Genomic DNA, 24,138 nt, shown 5'->3' with positions numbered 1-24,138 from the left:
TCAATTGTGGCTGCTGAAAATTGTAGCAGCAAAGATGTTGCTTGATGAAGCAGGATGAAGGGTCAGACTGGGACACTCAGTTCAAACCCTTGCTTGACTGTGAAGCTCACTGGGTGACCCGTCAGGTCAAGTAGTACATATAATGGTTAGACTAGTAAGCCGTGAAGCTCATTTGGAGGCCTTGGGGTACCTCCTATCTCTCTGCTTAACATATTCTACAAGGTTGTTATAATGATAGGGAATGAACGAGCCATTTATGCCACCTTGAATGATAGATGGGATATAAATATAATAAATTAATGAAATATTGCTTAGCCTGCCCTATCTCGCAGGTTGGCTTTTAAAAGAAGGTTTCTAGCCCTCATGTTTATGGAGGCTCTTCAAACTTTGGTAGGAGGTGGCGGATGGTATTCAACCAAGGTTAAAGGTAAAGGTACCCCTGACCTTTAGGTCCAGTTGCGGACGACTGGGGTTGCGTGCTCATCTATGGGCTGAGGGAGCCGGCGTTTGTCCGTAGACAGCTTCCGGGTCATGTGGCCAACATGACTAACCCACTTCTGGCAAACCAGAGCAGCGCACAGAAACGCCGTTTACCTTCCTGCCAGAGCGGTACCTGTTTATCTACCTGCACTTGACATGCTCTGGAACTGCTAGGTGGGCAGGAGCTGGGACCGAACAACAAGAGCTCACCCCGTCGCAGGGATTCAAAATACTGTTAAGTAAAACATATTTGATTACCGCTCTCTGTTACGGAATAGGTTATCCATACTTACAGGGAAGAATTCAACATGGCATTAAGCAGATTGCTCTTTCAGTGCAAGCTTTTCTGCTTGTCTGATGGAATGATCTGCCTTTTCCTTCCCCCACCTGCTGTCCTGGGGGGTTCTCCCACTCTCCCCAAAGCTTGTACTGTCAGAGCTCATTAGCTGAATCTCATCCACATTATTTTTGCACATGCTTTGTAATAATTCTCCTTCTAGCTGTTCCTTTTTGTTGATTCAGATCTAGGATTAAATATTATTTAGGCTTAATCCTAGTTCCTTTAGAATTTATCTGAAATCCCGGGTTGATTCTGAGTAGTTCTTCTAACTCTGTATACATAATGTTTATATGTGCTGAGAACCCTAGAATACCTTAGTGAGAAATGGAACGAAACTGTCTTGTATTTTGTACTTTGGTTAGCTACTAGGATAAGGCTCAGTATTTTGTTTATGTTTCTTCTTGAAATTACAGTTATATATTTGACCTGTTTGAAAAGGTCCAAATCACATCCAAAACCCAAGCATCTCTCCTTGAGTCGCTGGAACAAATCTTACAGTATTTAGCAGGCCGTAAGTGTACACATTATACTTTGGAAAAATAGGGGGTGGGGAGAAAGTTTGAAAGTAGAGTATAATATTGTGAGAGTGCACAGCATTGCATGAGCCCAAGAAACAGACCTGAAAATCGTTACACCTAGAGAAAATGAAACAAGGTGGGAGACAACTAGAATACAGGTGAAAGATTCATGGTGAATATGATTGAGCACAAGAACTCATTATGAAACCTATTCTGTGTGGTGGGGGTGGTGAATATGCAACAGAGGTCCATGGGGAGAGATCCCAGAATCTTCAGAGGCATCGTATGATAAGTTTGCTAAACATTTTGAGTATACAGTGGTACCTCTACTTACGAATGGAGCTCCGTCCGCCATCTTGGATGCGGTTTAGATAGGATTTTTCTACTTATGAATTTTTAGATAGGGTTGCTTCTACTTACGAATTTTTTCTCCCAATGCATTCCTATGGGATTCGACTTACAATTTTTTTTTGACTTACAAATGTGCGTTTGGAACGCATTAAATTCGTAAGTAGAGGTACCACTGTACAAATTTTTGTCGTTTTGAGTTTACTTTTGTGGGAAAAATAGTGACTAATAAATAAGAATATGTAATAAAATTGCTTATATCCTCTCTGACCTTGATGCCTCATTTGTAACTGTGTTTGGGGCTACGCATTACCAGAATGCCATCAGGTCCAAGTTCATGGGATGAGTTTCAGTTGATGTGTCCTGAGGATGTAGAGAGGGTACTCTGTGGCTGATCTTTTGTGTCCTTCACCCTTGCCCATGATGGCTAATTATTTCTAGTAAAAGGAGATTGAGTCCAGGAAGTAATTAATGCCTGATTTGTCCCTATTGGAATTCATTTTGTTAGTTTCCGCCAGGGCCACTGTAGCAGATGCCAGAATCTTTGCCCAGTGCCTCCATGTCTACAACGCAGTGTTCATGAATGGATTTTTGATGATTGTGAGAAAAGTTATGTAAAAATGTTACAATATTCTCCTCTGCCTTTAGGGACTGGCGTATTCATCAATACAGCTGGGTTGCATAAATTTACAGACATAATTCAGGTAAATATATGTTGCCTCCTCTTTTGTAGTTTCAAAGACTGAAAGGCACCATGGAGAGAGTTATAAATTCAGTAATAACATTCCAAGTGAGGTTTTCATGTTGTTCTGTGAATATCTTCATAATGCACTTTATGTAAACCTGGGACAAGTTGGTAAATAGAGAATAGGATGGTTAAAATCACTTTACAGAATTCTGCTGCACTCTCATGTTCAACCTGCTCAGGTCTGAAGCTGCGATAAGGTAGGGTAGTTGGTTGTGTCTGTGTAAATTTATTATGATAAAGGAAAAAGAAATTCTGCTTGATGGTGGCAGCAATCAAGGCTGTGGTCATTTCCACTTGGTATTCTTTGTCTTTGAATGCCAATTTGCTGTGCACAATGGAATGAGAGTTCCAAGGGATGTGGTCTGCATTTTTCAGTTTAGAAACTAGCATATTTATGATTCACTGGAACATAATTGGGAGAGATTTAAGGAGGCAAGATTGAGCTGGTGCAGTGTAAACCAGGCATAGGCAAACTCGACCCTCCATATGTTTTGGGACTACAACTCCCATCATCCCTGACCACTGGTCCTGTTACCTAGGGATGATGGGAGTTGTAGTCCCAAAACATCCTGAGGGCCGAGTTTGCCTATGCCTGGTATAAACCTTTCCTGCAGATCAAGAACAAATCCTATGGGAATTATATCCTTTAGACTCCGTAACCTCTATGTTTGCTTTGAGCACTGGATGGGTCTTGACAGGAAATGCCTGGTGACCAGGATGATGATAGAGTCTGGAAACAAAGAGCAGTAGAAAAATCTGGGTATGTTAGAGGAGGAGGATGACCAGGAAATTGACAGTGTCTAAAACCAAGAGGTTGGGTATGTTTAGTCTGCAGAAGAAAAGATTAAAAGGAGATGCATTTGCTTGTGGTATTTCCACATAGGTTTTCATTTCAAGTCTTCCAGAGTCCAGACAAGTCATTATCCACCCACAGTTGTACATTTGGATACACTGTATATTTTAATAAATTGCAGTTATAGGAAATGAACTAAGACGTATTTAACTTGTTCATAAACTTAATGTAAATGAGTTAAATTTTTTTGTACGTGGGTTAAGTTTTGATAGCCTCTTTCCACAGTGCCATGAATTATATTTAAGAGTACTGAGAAACCTTTTGCTCCTCAGGGTACCATCCTTTCAGCTTGCCTAAACTTGCTTCATATTAATACCTTATGATATAGGAAATGTCAATCTATCCAAACTGTTTTATCCAACATATTAGCAGTGTTTCTTGGCCATTTCCCCTACCACAAAACGTCCAACAGCATCTTCTGCCCAGCTACTAGTAATGATGAAATTAACTGTATTTTTATAAACAAAATTGTAGTAGGCCATTCATTTTTATTAACTTCTTGAGCTCTCTGTTGTAGTTGTTTTAACTTCCACTAGGGGGTGATCACTCTCCAAGCTATAATATACGGTATGCATACTTTTCCGTGTATAAGACTAGGTTGTTTTTTTTTTTACTTTAAAATAAGGTTAAAAATGTGGGGGCGTCTTATACACAAATAGTGCATATGCCCATTTTCTAAATTTGGGGTCCCCAAAAGTAGGGGGTGTCTTATACATGGGGGCATCTTATATATGGATAAATATAGTACTTTTTAAAGATATTTGGATAGTAGGGCAGCAATAGCTGTTCTAATAAAACACATCATATTGTCATTGTATCTCTGTATATGTTGATGTTTACACATTTGTAAAGTACATTTATTGATGAATAAGGCATGATTATATGTCAGTTAAATTATATACGAGTGAGGCGGTTTGGCAAGGTTTGGCAGGGTAGAGTGAGTCGGGGGGGGGGAATGCCCCCCTAGTAATACTATAAGAAGGTAAAAAGAGCCTGGCTGCTGGATCAGGCCAATGGCGCATCTAATCCAGCATCCTGTTTTCACAGTGGCCAACCAGATGCCTTAGTGGGAAACCATCAAACAGGACCCAAGCACAAGAGCACTCTCGCCTCCTGTGGTTTCCAGGAACTGATATTCAGAAGCATTAAGCCTCCAGCCATGGAGGCAGAGCACAACCACCGTGGCTAGAAGCCACTGGTAGCCTTCTCCATGAATTTGTCTAATTCTCTCTTAAAGCCAACTAAGTTGATGGCTATCACTGTCCTCCTGTGGGAGCAAGTTACATGGTTTTTCTATGTGCTGCATGAATAAGTCCTTTCTTTTTGGTCCCGTGTGCTGTATAAGATACACCATTCATCTCTTATACACCAATATCATGTTCCCCCTCAGCTGCCTTTTTTTCTAAATTGAAAAGTGGCTATTTATGTCTACTCAGAAGTAACCCTATGGAACTCTAGGAGTAATCGTTGGCAAAATGGGAACTAAAACACCCACAAATTGCCCTTCTGCACACTGTTACCCTATCCTGTGCTTTCAGCCTGGTGATAGAGTTGGAAGCCTTGCAAAGGTGTTGCGGATAACCAGCAAAAATCCTTTTTTATTTTGAAATTATTTTGTTATGATGAAGCCATTCAGAAGCATGCCGAATCTTATTTACCTTGCTTGAAAGGCATGGTGGGTTTTCCCTCCCCATCTTACATTTTCTCCCGTCTTGTTTCCTAGACTGTTTTTAACTTCCGTCCATCACAAGGCACGTCTGGTTGGGTCCTGGGCTGCTCAGTTTCGAAGTATTATAAGGTATGCTGTGCTGTTCTGAGGCTGATTTCCTACTTTAGCTTCCCTGAGATGCTAAAAAGTCAAAAGATTTTAGTTTTTTATAGGCTTGGCAATAAATGGTTGAATTAAGTTTGAGGGAAAAGAGGGCTGCATGAGCTCACCATACTATAATAATTAGTGACTTTATACCTTTTCAGTTGTAAGATACTGCAAAAGAGTAAGTTAACACCTTCTCAAAATTTGCTCAGTTCCTTGTTCAAACTGCATAGGCCCACTTACAACATGTTGCCTGCTATTAGAAGCTGATTCTGTTCATTGCTCCCTTACAAACATCATTGTGGTGATGCAAGTACCATAGATGTCCTATTCTTTTACTTCATATTTATTGATTCTGCTTCTTAGGTCCACATCCATCTAGATGCAAGTAATCATAAAAAGAAGCAGAGGACAGACCTGTGGAACTCATCAGCAACTAAAAAACAAGGTGATGATGCTAATACGTTGTTTAGATCATGTAAATCTTTCAGCCCAGGTTTCTTCAACTTAAATTAGAACTGGAGGCAGCTGTGTGTGCCAAGACAGCGATCTAAATTCTCATTTGGCCAGGACATTTTCTAGCCAGCTTTTGTGAAACCATTGCGTAGTTTTGTCATTGCACTGTATAATTGTGCTTCCAAAATTTAATGTTGTGTTTGAAGGAATTGATGTTGTGCTGTTGATTTTGGGAAGAACTGAGGGGGCAAAGGTAGGCAAAAGCAGGACAAACAATGGCATGACCATGTGGGTTAGGTAGTCAAGGACTGGGAGTCATAGACATAGGAAGGAAGCTAGGAGGACCAGTAGCTTCCATTTTCATTCCCCAGATGATATGCATCAGCCTTTTGACTGCACTCATGGACTCCTTACCTCCCCCTTTGCCCACAAGTTGCCATTAAATCAGTAAACATGTTTTCCCATTTTGCTGCTCTCTTTGGAATGAACTGACTTCAAACTGTGGCTTAATATTCCGGCTTGTTCTGAAGTTTGCAACCATGGTTCCCCTGCTTTGGACAAAATGGGAATCAATGCTTAAATTAGACCTGTGGCCCTCCAGACATTGCTGGACTACAACTCCCATCATCCTTGGTCATTGGCCATATCAGCAAGGGATGATGGGGGTTGGAGTCTAACAGCATCTGAAAGGCTACATATTTCCCCTCCCTAAATTAGAATTAAGTACTGATTTGTTGGCAGCTTGAATGAAAGGAGGTGTACCAAGAGCAAAGGTTGTGTGCATATCTCACATTATTACAATAGCCAAACTTGGTGTGTTCTAAAGAGCAAAAATGAATTCATTTGACATTTAGCTTCTAATGATGCTGATGCAATTATAAAGGTATCTTCCCATATAAATATTTTTTCCCCACAGTTGTTGTCGTAAGTAATTTGGTAAATTATATTTATCTTACACATACCAATTCTGAGTGGGGAAAACTATTGTTTAGGTTTACTTCAAGTACTTCTTACTGTTCATAGCATGTCCTTGTACTTTAGTTCCAGAAACTCTTGCGGGCAGTCTAGGCAGTACGCATTTTCCTTGTTTAGAAATGTGGTGAATAGTACAGAAAACAAAGAAATAATTTGAAGCGTTGATAAGAGAACCTTGAGAATTGAAGTGACAATGGCATTGCCTAAAAATACAAATCTCGCAATTCCTTTGCTTGTTCCATGCTCTGTCTCTACTTTCTTTTGTGTCAGAAATGTGATACTGAGTAAAGTGCCAACCTAAATGGTCACCTTCCCAAACTTGATATCCCCTCCTCCCTTCCATGTAGAGGAAGAGCAAAGTGAAAGAGGTTCTCTGAGTATACTCTCATGATTTTCACCCCTGGCAGGCAACTGTGCCGTACATAAAATCTGTAGGTTTGGTGAATTCATCTCTCAGAGCCCATCATTCAACCATCTCAGCATTTTTCTATCTTCTCATGTCCTACAGCTAAGCACTTTTTTGACAGTGCTACCTGCCAGTGATAGAATACATAGCTGCATGGTATTTTTTATTTTGTCCCAAGTCAGCCAATGGCTAATTCTAGTCAATGTGTTCATCCTTCAGAACAGTTTTTCTAGAGGCGATACGGTGAGCTGTCTGCGCTCAGATCTGACTCTCCTTGTATCTATGCAGTTCTGCAATGAAAAACATTGAAGTACACCCAGATACTGCTTTCCTTCCTAAGATAGAATTGTTTTATATCAGTCAAGAACTTGCTCTAACTTCTCTTCTCCATCAGAAGGGAAACCAGTTCTGCACAAGACATTAAAATAAAGTTGCCTTTCTACTTGAAAACATCTTCCAAGGCTCTAGATGCGTTTATCAGATACTGCTCTGTACAAATGACCACTCAAAGGGTCCTTTTAATAGTGTTTACATGTTTTAGGGCATTTTTTAAAAAAATTAACAACTTCTGTAAAAGCGTTTTGGAAGTCACAATTTCTTAATGCTGTGCATTAAGGTTGTCTGAGAAGATGGTAATTAGTTCAAAGCCTGTGGTTGCGTACAAGTGGGCCGCTATACCTGCTTGCAGTAACTTACGGGTCAGTGCTCTTTGCTCAAGCCACAGTGAATACCTCTTAACGTTTTGCCTTGGTGTTTTGTTTGATACAGGAAAGGTCTTGAGCTATTGGTGTTTCAGCCCTGGATACAGCATGCACGAGTTAGTTCGTCAGGAAGTCCGAACAATCATTCTCACTAGCGGGACACTTGCTCCACTGTCGTCTTTTACAATGGAAATGCAGATGTGAGTCTCTTTCTGTTATTCCTATGACAAAAGGCAGCTTGAGTTAGGTCATATCCTGCCCTGGGTTTCAATGGAAGTCATTGAGCAACAAGTACGGGATTTTCAGGTTCAAGGGCGGTGCCTTTATTTCTTATGTGTGGGATGCTTTTGACAAGGTATTTGAAGAAACATCACACATTTCCTGTGATGCAAATGAGCCCTGAGCACCCCAGTGATTGGCTGTTCTTGGAGGTCAGTTTCAGTACATGTGGAAGTGCCAAGGGAAAAGTCCTCCCTCTAAATCGTTTGGAAATTGGCACTGGTTTAAACCTGCCTCTTGAATTTACTAATTTGTCATTTAATTGTGATCTGAGGATGATGATGATAATTGGTTGCTCGCTCTTCACCCTATTGTCCCAGGGCAGATTACAGCAAGTAAAACACAAGCTTAAAACAACCTACAATCACAGAAATAAAGTGGGTCCTAAAAGTAAACGTGGCAGAGAGATGCCAAAAAATTTTACTGAAGAGATACATGTTTTTTTTCCTTCTCTTTTCAGTCTACTTACTTTGAGGCAATCGTTAATTACATACTGGACCACTATTTATGTTCATATTAACAGATGTACAGTTTTAGATGCTGTACTGCGATAGATTAGTCCACAGTGACCAACCAGATCATAGAATCTAAGAGCCGGAAGGGACTCTGACTTTCTCAGTTTTTTGCTTCTTGCGTATTCTCCTCCCCACAGCTCAAACCACCAACCTTCTGGTTAACAGCCAGGCACACTGGCCCATTGCGTCACCTGAGTGCTCAGGTGGCTGAGGCCAGAGGACTCGTTCTTTAAATTTCTGCCTGTTTGCTAAATGCACCTTTTTGCTTGGGCTTGCCTCTTCGGTGTTGTGTATTTTCACATACTCTACCTCATTATTTGGGGGCATCCCTGTTTCTACATCATTCCATACCACCTGGGTCAGTAATTTGTTTTAGCTGATCGGACTCCTTTTTTCAAAGGACCTATACAGTTTGGAAGACTTAAAAATATCCTCTGGCTTGCTGACATGTGACGCATCCGCATGAATGGTTCATTTGCCCAGGCTACACAGGGATCATGTGACTTTGATGGTCAACATAACAACCTCTCTCCAGTTTCTTGTCCCTGCCTCTACCCATGCAGTTTGTGTATAGCCTCCTCTCTCTATTTCTGGATTGTGCTTTGTTTCCCCCGCTTCCATTTTTGACTCCACCTCTTACTCAGTTTCTTGCTCCTTGACTGTTCTCCACGTATTTGTATGTGTGTGAAAAAATCCTTACCTTTGCCCGCTTAGTTATATCCCCTCTTTTTTGCTGCTATGGTGCCTGCAGGCAAAGATATGCATAGTTCTCAATCTGAAAAGTGGGATGATGAAGACAAGTGCCTTCCAAATCGTCCTGTAGCCAGACTGGCAAAAGCAGGACCCAGTGGTGCCCCATACTTGGTGAAAGGTTGCTATTCAGTCACCCGGTCAAAACACCTCACCCATGGGGCCTGTGCCAGTGCTGGCATTGCAGCAGGCAGCGTTGGAAGACCCAAGTGCTTCCAGCCATGAATTCTCCCCATGTGGAATCTCTCTTGGCCACCAGGCTTGGGGTTAGAAGAGCACAGGAGGCTGCATGAGGATTTGGCAGCCAACAGGCCCCACACTTCACAGGCCTCCCCTGAAGTCCGCTGCTCAAACCCCAGCACCCTTTCCCCCACCTCCACAGTTGGAGCAGCAGCCATATTCACTAGGGCAGGGGTCTGCAACCTGCGGCTCCGGAGCCGCATGTGGCTCTTTTACACCTTTGCTGCGGCTCCGGAGCGGATACGAGGGGAGGAGGCGCCCGAGCCATGCGCCGCCTGAGCCATGCGGCAGCGCCCGCCACGCCCGCCAGACACTCGCGCGGTGCCTGCCGCCGCCGGAGCACACAGCTGCGGCGGCGCGCTGTGCGCCTGCGCCCCGCACGGCGCCCGCCGGAGTCCACAACTATGCTGTGCGCGTGCGCTGTGCAAAAAGGACGCAAGGTGACGTTAGCAGCCCGGGGAGCGTGGTCGGCCCCCTCCCTGCATCAGCCCCTCCCCGCCGCATTTCTGCAGCCAATAGGCTCACGGGGGGCGGGGGCGGAGTTATTTATTTTTTTAAACGGGCGCGCTTCTTCCCGCCCAGCAGCAGAAAAGGCTTGCGGGCTCGGAGCGCGTGTTTGCTGCTGCTGCTCCTGCCTGCGGCCTGCCTGTGGCCTCCTGCCAGCCTGGTCAGGAGATTGAGGTAGATGTATTAATCAATGGGTTGATTCAATATGAGGAAATTTGAGGAAATTTTATAAGTTCACTTGATGGGAGCAACACACATGAAACCATACAGGTGTCCTAATAAGGGAGTCAGAGTTTTGCCCATTCCCAGTAATCAAGGCAGCCCAAACTCAAAGTTATTTTTATAATGACGAGGATGACATTGGGCCCTCATTATTAATTATTATTTACATCAGGCACTGATTATGATTTATGGTACACTGGGGCCCTGATTAATTTTCTATGGCATTTTGGGGCATTGATTATTGGGCATAACAAATTTTGCTATGGGGCCCTCTGATTTCTAATTACGTCCCTGTTTTGCGGCTCCCAGTTTATTTTTTTTCTTCGGAAACGGGTCCAAGTGGCTCTTTTTGTCTTAAAGGTTGCAGACCCCTGCACTAGGGTCTTCAACTGCTGGATCAGGACCCTCTATCAAGCCCCAGCCTGATCTAAGGCAGGTCACAACAGCAGCATTGCTGCCATAAAGTACATGGTAAAGAATTGGGTCCCCAGATGCATGTTTAAGTTAAAGTTGGGTCCCGTCTCTGAAAAAGTCTGGTGACTGCTGTTCTCAAAGAGTTAGGCTGCAGTGTTTTCTTTGACCACCAGAGGCCATCAAAGGACACGATAAGTTTAGTGCTGTCTCTTCTATTACAGGTAATAGGGGAACTTTCCTTTCTAAATGGCAGCAGAGCCCGGTAGGCTTTACATTTCCTCTTCAAGTGGCATTGCCGAGGTTTTGTCTTCCCTCTCAGATTTTAGAGCTTTATCACAGACCAAAAACAAAGAAAAGGAGGGAAATTGGAGGGAGGTTGTTATACTAATAATCAAAGTCGCATGATCCCTGGGGAAATCAGAACATAAAACTCCTCATACAAGTTCATTATACCAGCCTAGAAGGTCTATGCATGGTAAGTGACCTAATGTTCCTTTCTGGCTTCACTGGAGGTAGAATGCACACATATAACTTTTAAAAGAAACTGCAGATCTCTAAGAGCATCATTCTCTTTAAAAAATTTTTTTTAAAAAATGATTTTCCAATATTGTTCCAAAAACAGCCTCATTATAACAACGGAATTGGGGATAGTCACGGCAGCCAGAGTGCTCTGTGCACTTTGCCTGCCCTTGCATTCCATGGGGAAGCCGAGTGCCAGACCGCCAGGCAAACTATGGATGGGAGCCTTGTTCCTCTTCCAACCGAAGAGGAATGCAGATAATGGAATTCCTTCCCTCATCATTATCTGATCAGCGTGTTGGGAGAGACTCTGTTCCTGGAAGCAGGAAGCCCAGAGCATCATTCTCTGAATAGGAAAATTGATTGTCAAGTGTGAAGCCTGTGTGCTTGGAGATAGGATTAAGTTGGTGTCCTCCTACCATGGATAGAATTCCTTGAACAACCAAGATGGTTCCTGACTGCTGGAAGGAATATCTATTTAATGTAGTGCAAATTGCTCCAATGTTAGTTACCGATTGCCTACAAATGGTTGACATACTAACTGACATCATATGAATACATTATAAAATATAAGCTTTTTAGATACGTGGGATGTGGGTAAGGTATGTATGTGCATGTATTGTATGTGGGTAAGGTATGTTCGTGTGTGTATAAATCTTTGTCCATTCTATGTGTGATGTATGGTTTAATAGGTTTGTATGTAAATGTATCATTTTTGTATTTCATTTTTTTGTACAATAAAGATTTATTAAAAATTAAAAAAAAAAAGAATTCCTTGAACAACCAAGATGGTTCCTGACTGCTGGAAGGAACATCTATTTAATGTAGTGCAAATTGCTCCAATGTTAGTTACCGATTGCCTACAAATGGTTGACATACTAACTGACATCATATGATGGTCCTGTTGCTCAGGATTAAGCCAAGCTATAAACTCTATAGCTGACAGATTGGTGAAGTCTGATTGTCTTTCTGTTTTCCTTTAGTCCCTTCCCAGTTTGTTTGGAAAACCCACACGTTATCGATAAACACCAGATTTGGGTGGGGATAATCCCTAAAGGACCTGATGGTGGTTTGCTGAGCTCCACCTATGAGAAAAGGTAATAGGGGGTTCCTTCCTTCCAGTTTAACAATCTTGTTGTTTTGACTTGGGTACTGCATCAATTTCCTGCACAAGCGCTCGGCACAACTTCTCTGCAGAAAAATTGTATTTGTGATTTTGGGGAATACAGAGCCCAAATTCATACATAACAGAAAATGTTTTATGAGAATGTGTTATAGTGAGACTTGAATTTATCCCCTCCCTCTCTTCACTCCTTCAAATGTAAAGGGAAAACAGTTAATATTTTCATTTTCTGTTGTGGAACAAAGCACAGTTTTCTGTTACTCTAGAATACAATTTTTTAGATCCAGCAACTAGACCTGGGCAAGGTATTCCAAGTCTGATTGCACCAGATTTTGTACAATGGCATAATGATATTGGGAGTTTTTGTTTCATTCCCTTTCCTAATAACCCCTAATATTTTTCACAGCTGTGACACGCTGGGTCAATATTTTCATCAATATATCCACAATGAGCCCAAGATCTCTCTTTCTGGATCAGTCACCTCTAATTCAGAGAGGAAGGTGTGGGAGGCAAAAACAAAAGAGCCAGACAGTAGAGGAAACTTGTGAGAAGTTTCTGTATCAGAGTTAGAACTTCACCTTATGACTCTCTTTGTGGCCAGAGATAAGAGTCCACTCCGTGTAGGACAATAAGCATGATTTCTGAGGAAGGCTAAACTAGGCACTGCACTCATTTCAACCCCAGCCACCCCCTTTAATTAGTTTAATGACCATGGGGGGCGCAGGGAAGGCAAGCACCCTTCTGCAAACAAAGAGATTCCGTTCCTCTATTTGCTGGACTTCCATTAACATATCCTGTTAATTTTTTCCAGTGACCTTAACATGGGCACAACACGCTCACCTAGAAACATACTTTGCCTCTTCTGTCCCGTCCCCCCGAACATTATTTTCTAGTGCCGACACTGTTAATGCCTCAGCTATTTAAACTTTTGTAACTTCTGTAGATGATTCTTTGGCTAATATGACTAGATGCATTGTAATAAATTACAGGGAGCTGGTTTTTTTCAGTGAATCAGTCAATAGGGGAAAGAAGAGAGTGAGAGTCATGTCTTAAGGGTGACAAATGGTCCGTTGTATTCCTTTGGTGATGACTGTGAGGGCACCAGGCAGTCTTTACTTTCCAACATGTAGAGGCTGGGTGCTGACGGGTAGTTGTTGTTTTTGCAGATTTTCATCAGAGTGTCTGTCATCTCTTGGGAGAACAATAGGTAAGACCAGAGAAGACCTTTTGCTCCAGCATGACTGAAATCCACACTGTAGCCGATCCAGGTTTTAAATCAACACTGTGCACTTAGCCAAGCAATGTAGCTGCTACACCCATTGTGCCTCCCACCAATTGAGGCGTTAAATACTTTAAACGCCTTTACTCCACCCTTGAAGAGCTGCTGCCAATCAAATAAAATGCAAATAAAATAATTACTGTATTTTTCTGTCTATAAGACGCCCCCCCCAATGTAGAATCATAGAATCGTAGAGTTGGAAGAGACAACAAGGGCCATCCAGTCCAACCCCCTGCCGAGCAGGAAACACCATCAAAGCATTCTTGACATCTGCCTGTCAAGCCTCTGCTTAAAGACCTCCAAAGAAGGAGACTCCACCACACTCCTTGGCAGCAAATTCCACTGCCGAACAGCTCTTACCGTCAGGAAGTTCTTCCTAATGTTTAGGTGGAATCTTCTTTCTTGTAGTTTGAATCCATTGCTCTGTGTCCGCTTCTCTGGAGCAGCAGAAAACAACCTTTCTCCCTCCTCTATATGACATCCTTTGTATGTAGAAGACAACCCCTATTTTTTGAGTCCAAAATAAATAAATATTTTAAACATTCTGTGTATAAGACAACCCCCAATATTAAACTTTAAAAAATTGGGGGGAAATATAGTCTTATACATGGAAAAATATGGTAATTAAAAAAAAATACTGAAGTCAGGGTGAACTTGGTCTTAATATTTTTTCGTTTTCTTTTGGCAGGTAATCTTGTTCGAATCACACCACACGGCCTGCTTGTTTTCTTCCCTTCATATCCTGTCATGGATAAAAGCCTGGAATATTGGAGAGTAGGTTTCCATGGCCTTTTCTGTCCTATAAAGCGACATTAAGCAATATGCATTGTTCCCACTACTTGTCATTAATGAGAACCTATACAAACAATATTAGTGTTTAAGTCGAGTGGACTTGTGCACAGTTTGACAGATGGTAAGGAAATAATAAGATTTCTCCGCACAGTCTTCAGCTCAGTCCTCATTAACTGCTGTCACCGCATTGTTGCCAAAAACGGTGACATGGCTTGAAGCTGTAACTATTGGCAGCCTGAGCATCTTCCCCATCTGATCTGAAGCTATACGATCAGATTCTATACAATGAGGAGTTAGGAAAAATAACTTGTTCATCAGAGGGCATAAAACACAATTGAGATGGCATTACCTTAACAGGTTCCAACTGCTATCGCATCTCTTTCATGTTCTGGCTTGATTCAAATTAGTGCAAAGATTTGCAATAATTTTAATTTAAAACTTTCTGGCTTGTGGCTTTGGAATAAAGCAAGAGACTATATTTCTTGTTTAGGAAACCTTGAGTTTCAAGAATACTATGTTTCTTGTTTAGGAAACCTTGAGTTTCAAGAATACTCACATGTTGGAAACATGCCCCAGGGTTCTTGCTTGCTTATCCAAAGAATCAGAGCTTGTTGTCTGGTGCTAACAGGCATGAAACCTTAGTCTGGTTTTAGTGTGGAGGCAGGGTGGGTGTGTATTAGGTCATTGCACACCTGCTTTTGTTCCATCAAGCAGGCAGGAAAATCCCACACCTTGTCCGAAGTTGTTGATTCACTTGCTTGACTCACTTACACTAGTCCCTCTCTTTCTCTCTGTTTTCTCACAGGAGCATGATTTTGCTGGAAGAATTGAAGCAGTTAAACCAATGTTTGTGGAACCAAGAAACAAAGGAACCTTCACAGAGGTTGGCAAGACTTTACACTGTTGTGCTCCATAGTAACTTGGTTCCTGACTGCTTAGTCAGACTGCTAGTGAGCAACCTTGAGCCTGGTCCTAGGGAAAAGAGAATCTGGTTGTTAGTGATGTCCAATATACAGCTTGAGATTATCCTGGATTTTAAATAACTGTAAACTCCCCCATGCTGGTCTATGACCGTAATAAATATTTGATTTGATTTGACCCCTGGCAGAACCACTTTGGAAACAGTGCAATGTTTTGAATAATCTGCTAAAAATCTCTGGAACTTCATTGCATAGACCAGCCCTCGCGCCACCCACCCCCCAATGAATTCTTATGTATCACACCTCATGGGTGAAACCCTTTTACAGTTACAGGTAGGTAGCCGTGTTGGTCTGACGTAGTCAAAACAAAAAATAAAAAAAAAATTCCTTCCAGTAGCACCTTAGAGACCAACTAAGTTTGTCATAGGTATGAGCTTTCGTGTGCATGCACGAAATATTTTTTATTCTTATTTTTATAAATGCTTTCTTTTGGAAATTTCACAGTAATAAAACAAATTGTATCTGAAGAAGTGTGCATGCACACGAAAGCTCATACCTATGACAAACTTAGTTGGTCTCTAAGGTGCTACTGGAAGGAATTTTTTTTATTTTTTGTTTCGACCCTTTTACAGGAACGTTTTTGTTCTACCACAAGTGTTCTGAAAAAGCAGTGTGTACCCTGCAGATAGGGCTTCCTTCCTTCATCAGTGCTTTTTCTTCTTGGTGGGACCGCACGTTCAACTCTTCTTATCAAACAGACATGCTTGAATTCCACTGAAAACAAAGTGCAGTGGTGGGGTTTTTAAAATAACTTTGTTTATGAACTTTCATTTTAAAATCTCAGCTCGATTCATAAGTAAACCCACCATTCTCCTAACCTTGAAATTTCTCTGCCAGGTTATCCTAATTTTCTGAACATTATGTGCAAATAAAATGTTACATTTTTCCTGTTTATCTTGTCTTGAACATAATTAGCGGGAAGATAAGGAACGGGAGTACTGAAGGTTCTTTGTGTTGTGTTCCATGGAAGCAGCTGTCTCACATGGCCTGATATGAGATTTGCAGGTTTCTCGTAATGAAGGGTGGCTCATTCATGGAACAACATCTGCTCAATTGAGCACAGTTAGCAAGATACTGGGATCCTAGTTCCTGTATATTTCAGTGGAAGTTGGAAAGCTGTTGTGCTCCAGGGGGTGGGGCCACAACCACAGAAGCTGTAAGCCTCTATGTACAGGTGAAACTCGGAAAATTAGAATATCGTCAAAAAGTGCATTTATTTCAGTAATGCAACTTATTATTTTTTCTTTTTCTTTTAATTTTTATAAATGCTTTCTTTTTGGAAATTTCACAGTAATAAAACAAATAGTTACAATAATACAAAAATAAACATCACTATTACATTTCATTCATTACATTCCATTTATAATTGATCCGCCTAACGACAAATAATTACAATTACAACAAATAAAGGCTTGACATATCTTGCTTTGCACGTCATGCATCTATCTCATATATTGGTTTCATCTTTTAAGTTGTGTTACTGAAATAAATGCACTTTTCGATGATATTCTAATTTTCCGAGTTTCACCTGTAATGACAGGACTGCAGATGCAGTACGTTCTAAGGAAACGAAGAATCAGTGGAAGGCCAAACATGATTCAGAGACAAAGTTAGGCAACAGTCTAAGCCAGGGGTCTCTAAACTTACCCGGCTTCGGGCCAGTGCCTGCAGTGCCGATCGCACGGCATTGGATTCAGGGGACCATGCCTGCTCCTCAATGTCCTGTGGAGTGTCTTGAGAACTCTGTGTCTGGTACCAAGCCAGGGCTGGGCATGACACAAGTTTGTCCTTAAATTTTCATTTACATTTCCCCCCCTCTCTCCTAGGTCATAAATGCCTATTATGAGAAGATTGTCTGCCCCAAGTCTAATGGCGCTGTTTTCTTGGCTGTGTGCCGGGGGAAGGTATGTGTTAACCGATTGCAGGTGTCTGAAAGTTAGACTCTCTGCAGAAGCCAACTTGTGCAGAGCTATGAAGCTCACTGGGAACTTTATGCTTGAAATCTCTTGGCCTAATCTATTTTACAGGGTTGTTGTAAGGATAATAGAAATCAATTAACAGAATCTGAGCAGTTGTGTTAAGTAGTGGAAATTTACTTCTGTGAGTTGTTATTACTGTAGTTACATTTTTATACCAACTCTTCCAATTCGCTCAGGGTGGTGCGTGTATATGGTTCTCACCTGGTCATTTTTATCTCTGCAACAGCCCTATGAGACAGTTTAGGCTGAGAGAGATTGACCGAGAGGGTCATCATTGAGCTTCATCACTGAGGATTTGTAGCTCTAACCACTGTACCACACTGCTTCTGGAGTTCCATTCCACAAATGGAAATAATATAAGAATTGTTGGCTGTTACTATGCCATTTCCTTGCTAGTTTTCATAAGTAAGATGGGGAAACTCAAACTCATTTCCTGCTATCTGTTCTTGTCTTTCACAACCCTACCTCCCACAAAGTTTCTACTTTCAGAGGAACTTTAACACACCAGCTTGTGTCAAGTGGAATTTGCATGGGTGCCATGAAGCTTGTTTGTGTTGTATTGCCAGACTGTGGCAACTTCTCGTCTGCATTAGCTTGTTCAGCTGTCTTGTGTGAACTAAGATAATATCCTGCAGCATTTACCAGCTGATGTGTGTTCTAAGGAAAGATTGGTAGGAGTGGGCCTTTCAAGGAAGCTATTCCAAAATTCCTGATCTTTCTGCTGAGAAACTCGTGATAAGCTTCCAAGAAACCTCAGGATATCCTGGAACCGTTTGAAAACCACATAACCTTAACTTTGGAAGAGGCAGCATTGAAGCAAAAATAAAAAAATAAGCAAAACATGTTATCAGCATGCTTTGAGACACATAATAAAGCTGGCTTCCTGTATTTAGGCTTGGGGTTTTTGTTTTTTTGCTTCTTATGAAAAGTGAAAGTGAAAATGTTAGGCATGTTTCCTGACCATTGTAATACTCAGGATACATTACATACCGGTACCTTATTTGATACCCACAGGGAACTTCCCAGTGATAAGGCTCTACACAGAAGAACAGTAACTTTCATTACCTTTCCTTTTTTTATTTGTTTATCCATTCATTCATTCCTTCATTTACCATATATGATCTTTTTTATTAAAAAACAATTCCCCCCCAATGGTGGAGCTATGCTACAAGATAAAACATAAACATATAATAATATACAGTACTCAAGCTACAAAACATTGCAGTGGCAAGTTTTAAAGGTCTAGATAAATAAAATGCTGTTGGTGAAAATAAAAACAAATGTTGTGAGAGACACCTCTGGAAAGGGTGTTCCATAAATAGGGTGCTATAGCTGCAAAATGCCAGTTTTTTTATTGCCACCCTCCTTAGTGTGTGTCCTGGTCCAGCCTTAGAGAGCTCTCTCCACATCCCACGAGGCCACTGACTTGCTCATGTGACACCTTCATGGAGTGCTGCTTGCAGAATTTTTGAACCTCTGGATGTGGAGATTGAATGGGCTGCTAAGAGCCAACTAGTGTGTTCAAAGCATAAATGAGATTCTAACTCAATGCTTCCTAACCAGCAGCTTACTTTCATTGTTCCTACATCGCACTAGTATAGCCACGAAGTGGCCTTTAGACTGAGGCATCCAGAGAATTATATCATAGGCCTTGGCACCATCAAGCAGAGAGACACAGCTCAGATCTTAAGCACCCCCTGTTTGCAACCTTAAATTCCGGCAAGTAGGCACAGAAGCCTTGCAGTGCTGTGCTTGAGGTCGTGCCCCTGCCAAGTGGCTCCTCTTCCAAAGATGATCTGGAGCCCCCAGAAACTCAGGAACCAACCCAGAACAACAGCTGAAGTGGGTTCGGGACCCTCAGGGAAGACTGGAGAATCTGGAAGCAGAGCAGGAATTTGTCTCTGCCTGTTCTAGTGACAGACATCATCCGTTTTCAGGCCAGCGAAGGTTTGGACTTCACTGATAGGAACGGTCGAGGTGTCATCATTACAGGCCTTCCTTTCCCCCCTCGCATGGACCCAAAGGTCATTTTAAAGATGCAGTTCTTGGATGAGATGAGGTCAAAAGGTGCCGCTGGTGGACAGGTAAGAAGGGAGCCCTCCCATTGATATTATGGATATTTGTCATCAAAGCGGGCCCTGCCATTAGGCAGAGTGAGGGGGCAGGTAGCTGTGATGAGGTGTGGGGGAGCTGAACTGTGTGTGCTACATGACACGCCCTGCTGCACCCCTTAACCTAGCTTCCTGCTCTTGGGTCTGATCCATCACCAATGCTGAAATAAAGACAAACTAACAGTCCAGTTGGCATGTAAAGCGAGTGGGGCATCATGTCCTTTGCCTCAGACAGCAAAAATTATTAGTCTGACCCTGTTTGTCTGTGTTCTCTCATTGCAACTTTTCTCTATGGATATCAGTCCCAATTCTTGGGGCCACAGGAATATTTGTTGAAAGCTTCTAAAACTGGCTTGGTTATTTATGAGAGAATTCTCCGTTGGCTGGTGTTTCTTCAGAATTTGTAGACAGTTTGCAAGTGGCAGAGTTAACCTTGTACCGGTATTAATGCATATCTTTCATCTATCTAAAAGGAATGTTGCAAATGTCTGAAGCACAATGCACAGTGATTAATCCAGATAAATCTTCATGGCAGGGAGTGGCCAGCTGGCTGGGCCAGTGGGGTGATCAGTTCTTTCAGAAAAGAGGGGGTCCTAAGCTACAGAAACAGTGGGGAAGGGGAGAACCAAGGGACAGGCAGAAGAGGATTCTTTGCAGATGTGTTTCCAGGGCGTCTCCTTCTTAAAGGACGGTATTAATTTTGGTCTGCTGTTTGATACACTTTCTTTGACATTTAGTATTTATCCGGGAACAGCTGGTACAAACAACAGGCTTCTCGTGCAGTGAACCAGGCCATTGGTAGAGTCATCCGGCATCGACAGGATTATGGCGCCATCTTCCTCTGTGACCACAGGTGACCTTCCTTCCTGCTTGGGTAGAGTTCTCGTGTCATGTAATCTCCCCCTCATCTCCATCCACTTGAATTCTCTACCATTGCTGCCATCTCCTTGCTTTGCTACTGTGGAATAGGCCTTCAGAAAGTAGGAGAAAATGGATACTTTTCCAAATGGAGGAATGTAGAAAGTTGAATCACCCAGAGTTTCATACAGTGGTGCCTTGCAAGACGAATTTAATTGGTTTTGCGAATCGCGGTTTCCCATAGGAATGCATTGAAATTTCTTTTTTTGCCCATAGGAACACATTAATTAAATTTCAATGCATTCCTATGGGAAACCGCGATTCGCAAAACGAATTTTTCACAAAACGAATTCATCTTGTGAGTCACCATCAGATCGCAAAACGCATTCGTCTTGCGAAAAATTAGTCTTGCAGGGCATTTGTCTTGCGAGGTACCACTGTATTGGGATCTGTGTTTTTAAATTAGTTCATAAACAAGCTAGAGCTAGGGGAGAGTTGTTAGGTGGCCATGTTTGCTGATGATACTAAATTGCTCAGGGTAGTTAGAACAAAAAGATTGTGAATAGCTCCAAAAGGACTCTCCAAACCGAGTGAATGGGCAGCAGATTAGCTCAACTGGTGCACCTCTCTGATTTCCTTTCTTGCCTTGTTACTGTGTAATTCCAGTGTAATGGGCCACCATTGTGACCACCCTTGTGACTTCTGAGCATGCTTGGTTCCCATTTTTAATCTGAGCATGGATGGAAGAATGCAGGATGGCTGTGCTGTTCAGATTTATTTGTTTCTAAGGTGTCTGTTCTTGGGGAAGGGTTGGGTGTGTTGAGTTCTTTTCTTAATGTTTTTGTTTATTCTAGGTTTTGTGTGGTTTTTGTGTTCATATATTTTTTTAAAAATAATAAATTTTATATTTTTAAAAATCAGATGTTTAAATTACTTTAATAAAACAAAACAGAATCAAAATATATACTTTTAAAAAGTTGTTACAGCAATAAATAGTCTTGAGGCACCTCAAAGACTTAACAAACATGGCAGAAGCCTTTTCTTTGTTTTCGAGAAAAGGCAAGTCAGGGGTGACATGATACTGTAGAAGTGTATAAAATTATGCACTGCATGCAAAAAGTGGATAGAAAAATGTTTTCCTCCTCCTTTCATGTTACTAGAACTTGTGAACGTTCAACAAAGCTGAATGTTGGAAGATTCAGGAGGGACGAATGAAAGTACTTCTTCATGCAGTGCATAATTCAAGTATGGAATTAGTTCCAACAGGAGGCAGTGATGGCCACCAACTTGGAAGGCTTTGAAAGACAAACCTGGGGAGGTAAAGGCTACCTGGGGCTACCAGCCACCATGGCTATGCTCTGCCTCCACAGTCAGAGGCAGAATGCTCCTGAATACCAGTTGCTGAAAACTGCAGGAGGGGGAAATGGTCTTATGCTCTGGTCCTGCTGTTGGACTTCCCTCAAGGCATCTGGTTGGCCACTGTGAGAACAGGATGCTGGACTAGATGAGCCATAGGCCTGATCCAGCAGGCTCCTACTTTCTTACGTGATATTTAAAAATAGTAATGGGCAACCACAAGCCTGCAGGATACAGCTGCGCCTGTGACTAGAATTAGGCAAATTAATGGGAGCAGCTATTCAGAGAAAACTCTTGAGTTGTTATTCTGGCCAGTGGAAAGGAAAACTGTTTACCCATGTATCCCTTGGTTCAAAACCAAAATAAAGAAAGAAATATGATCTAACCAAAATATTTATCATGTGTTGCTGGACTGGGTTTCTAAAGCCACAGCAGTAGCCTTTGAAAAATAATCCAAGTTAAACGTATGCTTTAGGGAGAAATTGCATCACCTTTTCATGGCTTTCTTTGAAAACAGGAATGCTCTGACTGAGAACTGGGGGATTCTATCTCACCACTTGCCACCATATGTGCAAAATGTGGGTTTTATCCCACTGCAGTGACGTCAGATGTGAAGAATGTCACTAAACTGGAGTATGTGGTCCTTATAATTGTACTCCTATCATAGACAGACTAATAAATTTATCTCTGTAGTGCACAATCTAAAATGGGGTATTAGGTTATCGGCATGGGATGCAAATAGATAGAGAATGGTTTATTCAAAACTTACTTATATTGCATATTAATATCTATTCCTAAATGGTGTATAAGGGACACCTCCCAAGTTTAGAGGGGATACCCACAAACCTGGAGTTTCTGCTTGAGGGCCTAGGGAAGGCTTTCAACACCAAACCCCTTAAAAGTCAGGTTGTAGTATTCTCTGCTGTGGGAGAGAGGAATCTGTTTCAGGCCACTCCCATGTCTGCATGGTAGTGCTAAGTAATCCTCTGGGAATGCACTATTTTTTCTAAATGGAACCTGTAACTGGTAATTGAACGATTCCAGATGAGCTATTATCTGCCCCACCTTATTCTGTTTGTGAGAACGCAACATGCGACTGGGGCTCTCTTCTTAGGAAAGGAATGGTTTATGAGATCAATCTATTCGTAACATCAGCAGTGGAGAGTTAAAAAGCAGATCTCATAAGCTGTATAGTTCAGTCTATCGATACTTTAGACTCTTTGTAGGAGTTGCAAAGGAGGCTGGCCTGATCCACACATTGTGGAGGGGAGCCTGGCAATGACTGCTTTATCTCCCACAAGTGGCAACCCCCCCAAAAGGGGTTTTGGAACTCTTAGCTAATTCATGTGTGATTTCTGGCCAGCACTTCAGCTGACTCCCTTACCTAGCACTTGCAGTCCCACAATGTTTTGCACCTTACCATTTCACCTTTTGCTGTTTGGAAGATGAGACAAATGTAAATGTAAGGATACTGTTTATCCTCTTCTATTATTTTTGATGAAACAAAATAAAAAAAATCCTTCCAGTAGCACCTTAGAGACCAACTAAGTTTGTCATTGGTATGAGCTTTTGTGACAAACTTAGTTCTTTGTTTCGACTATGGCAGACCAATTCAGCTAACTACCTGTAACTATTATTTTTGTGATGGGGATAAAATTATTATAGGGTGCTATACCCAAAGGTGTTTTTGTTTACCAAATGTTGCAGAGCACTTAGACACCCAATTCCATCTTTCTTCTGGGTTGTTTTGGTGGGAAAGGGTTACAAACATTTCTAGGCATGTCCTGAAACTGTTTTTGACAGAGCTTACCCCACTTTCCAACAGGTTCACGAATACAGATGCAATAGCACAATTGCCTTCCTGGGTCCGTCCTTACATCAAGATTTATGAAAAATTTGGACATGCTGTCAGAGACGTGTCTCAGTTCTTCCGTTTTGCCCAGGAAACTGTAAGTTTCAAGCAACTAGGGGCGAAAGTGATTAGTCTGCAAAATGTCTGAGAGTTACCTTATGACTGGCACTCCGGAGGCATAAGGCTGCCCAGCCAATGGTTCACAGACTGCTTTGGGATCTGATACACTTTGGCTTAGCAGCATGCTGTTCGTTTAGAACAGGGGTGGCCAACTCCCAAGAGACTGCGATCTACTCACAGAGTTAAAAACTGGCAGTGATCTACCCCCTTTTTTGGGGTTCAGGTCAAAAGTTGTTGAGCTTTTTTAGGAAGGAGGAAGGCCCATTTTGGGGGGGTTCGGGCCAAAGTTGTTGAGTTTTTTCAGGGAGGAGGTAAATTTTTGAGCTTTTTTTAGGGGAGCCACAGTTGTTCAGCTTCTTTGGGGGGAGCCAATGATCTGCCAGTGATCTACTGCAGCTGTCCAGTGATCTACCGGTAGATCACGATCTACCTGTTGGACATGCCTGGTTTAGAAGCATGAGCAATTGATGAGTTTTCCATCAAAGTACATTTATATCCCCTGAGCTAAACTTTTGAAATCTTTGCATCTCAAAGACTGCCCACTTCCCCACACCTTTCTATTAAGGCTAATCAACATAAGAGTAAAATAAAAAAAATTCCTTCA

At 41.9% G+C, this 24,138-nt stretch overlaps 1 protein-coding gene across 7 annotated transcripts in view; it reads left to right on the top strand.

Moving 5' to 3' along the window:
- RTEL1 (regulator of telomere elongation helicase 1) overlaps positions 1–24,138 on the top strand; it is a 107,713-nt gene that overhangs the window by 61,057 nt on the left and 22,518 nt on the right. For all 7 annotated transcript variants that reach the window (XM_035124213.2, XM_035124212.2, XM_035124211.2 and 4 more), the window contains 13 exons: positions 1,234–1,331; positions 2,335–2,390; positions 5,011–5,085; positions 5,467–5,548; positions 7,706–7,838; positions 12,068–12,181; positions 13,374–13,414; positions 14,175–14,260; positions 15,084–15,161; positions 17,085–17,162; positions 19,175–19,321; positions 20,086–20,201; positions 23,388–23,511. In XM_035124213.2, the coding sequence (XP_034980104.2) occupies positions 1,234–1,331; positions 2,335–2,390; positions 5,011–5,085; positions 5,467–5,548; positions 7,706–7,838; positions 12,068–12,181; positions 13,374–13,414; positions 14,175–14,260; positions 15,084–15,161; positions 17,085–17,162; positions 19,175–19,321; positions 20,086–20,201; positions 23,388–23,511 (1,228 nt within the window). The remainder of the gene's footprint in view (positions 1–1,233; positions 1,332–2,334; positions 2,391–5,010; positions 5,086–5,466; positions 5,549–7,705; positions 7,839–12,067; positions 12,182–13,373; positions 13,415–14,174; positions 14,261–15,083; positions 15,162–17,084; positions 17,163–19,174; positions 19,322–20,085; positions 20,202–23,387; positions 23,512–24,138) is intronic.

Source organism: Zootoca vivipara, chromosome 7, assembly GCF_963506605.1.
Source record: "Zootoca vivipara chromosome 7, rZooViv1.1, whole genome shotgun sequence".
NCBI classification, from domain to species: domain Eukaryota; kingdom Metazoa; phylum Chordata; class Lepidosauria; order Squamata; family Lacertidae; genus Zootoca; species Zootoca vivipara.
The sequence above is the reverse complement of the archived record's forward strand: the minus strand, read 5'-3'. Positions and strand labels throughout refer to the sequence as shown.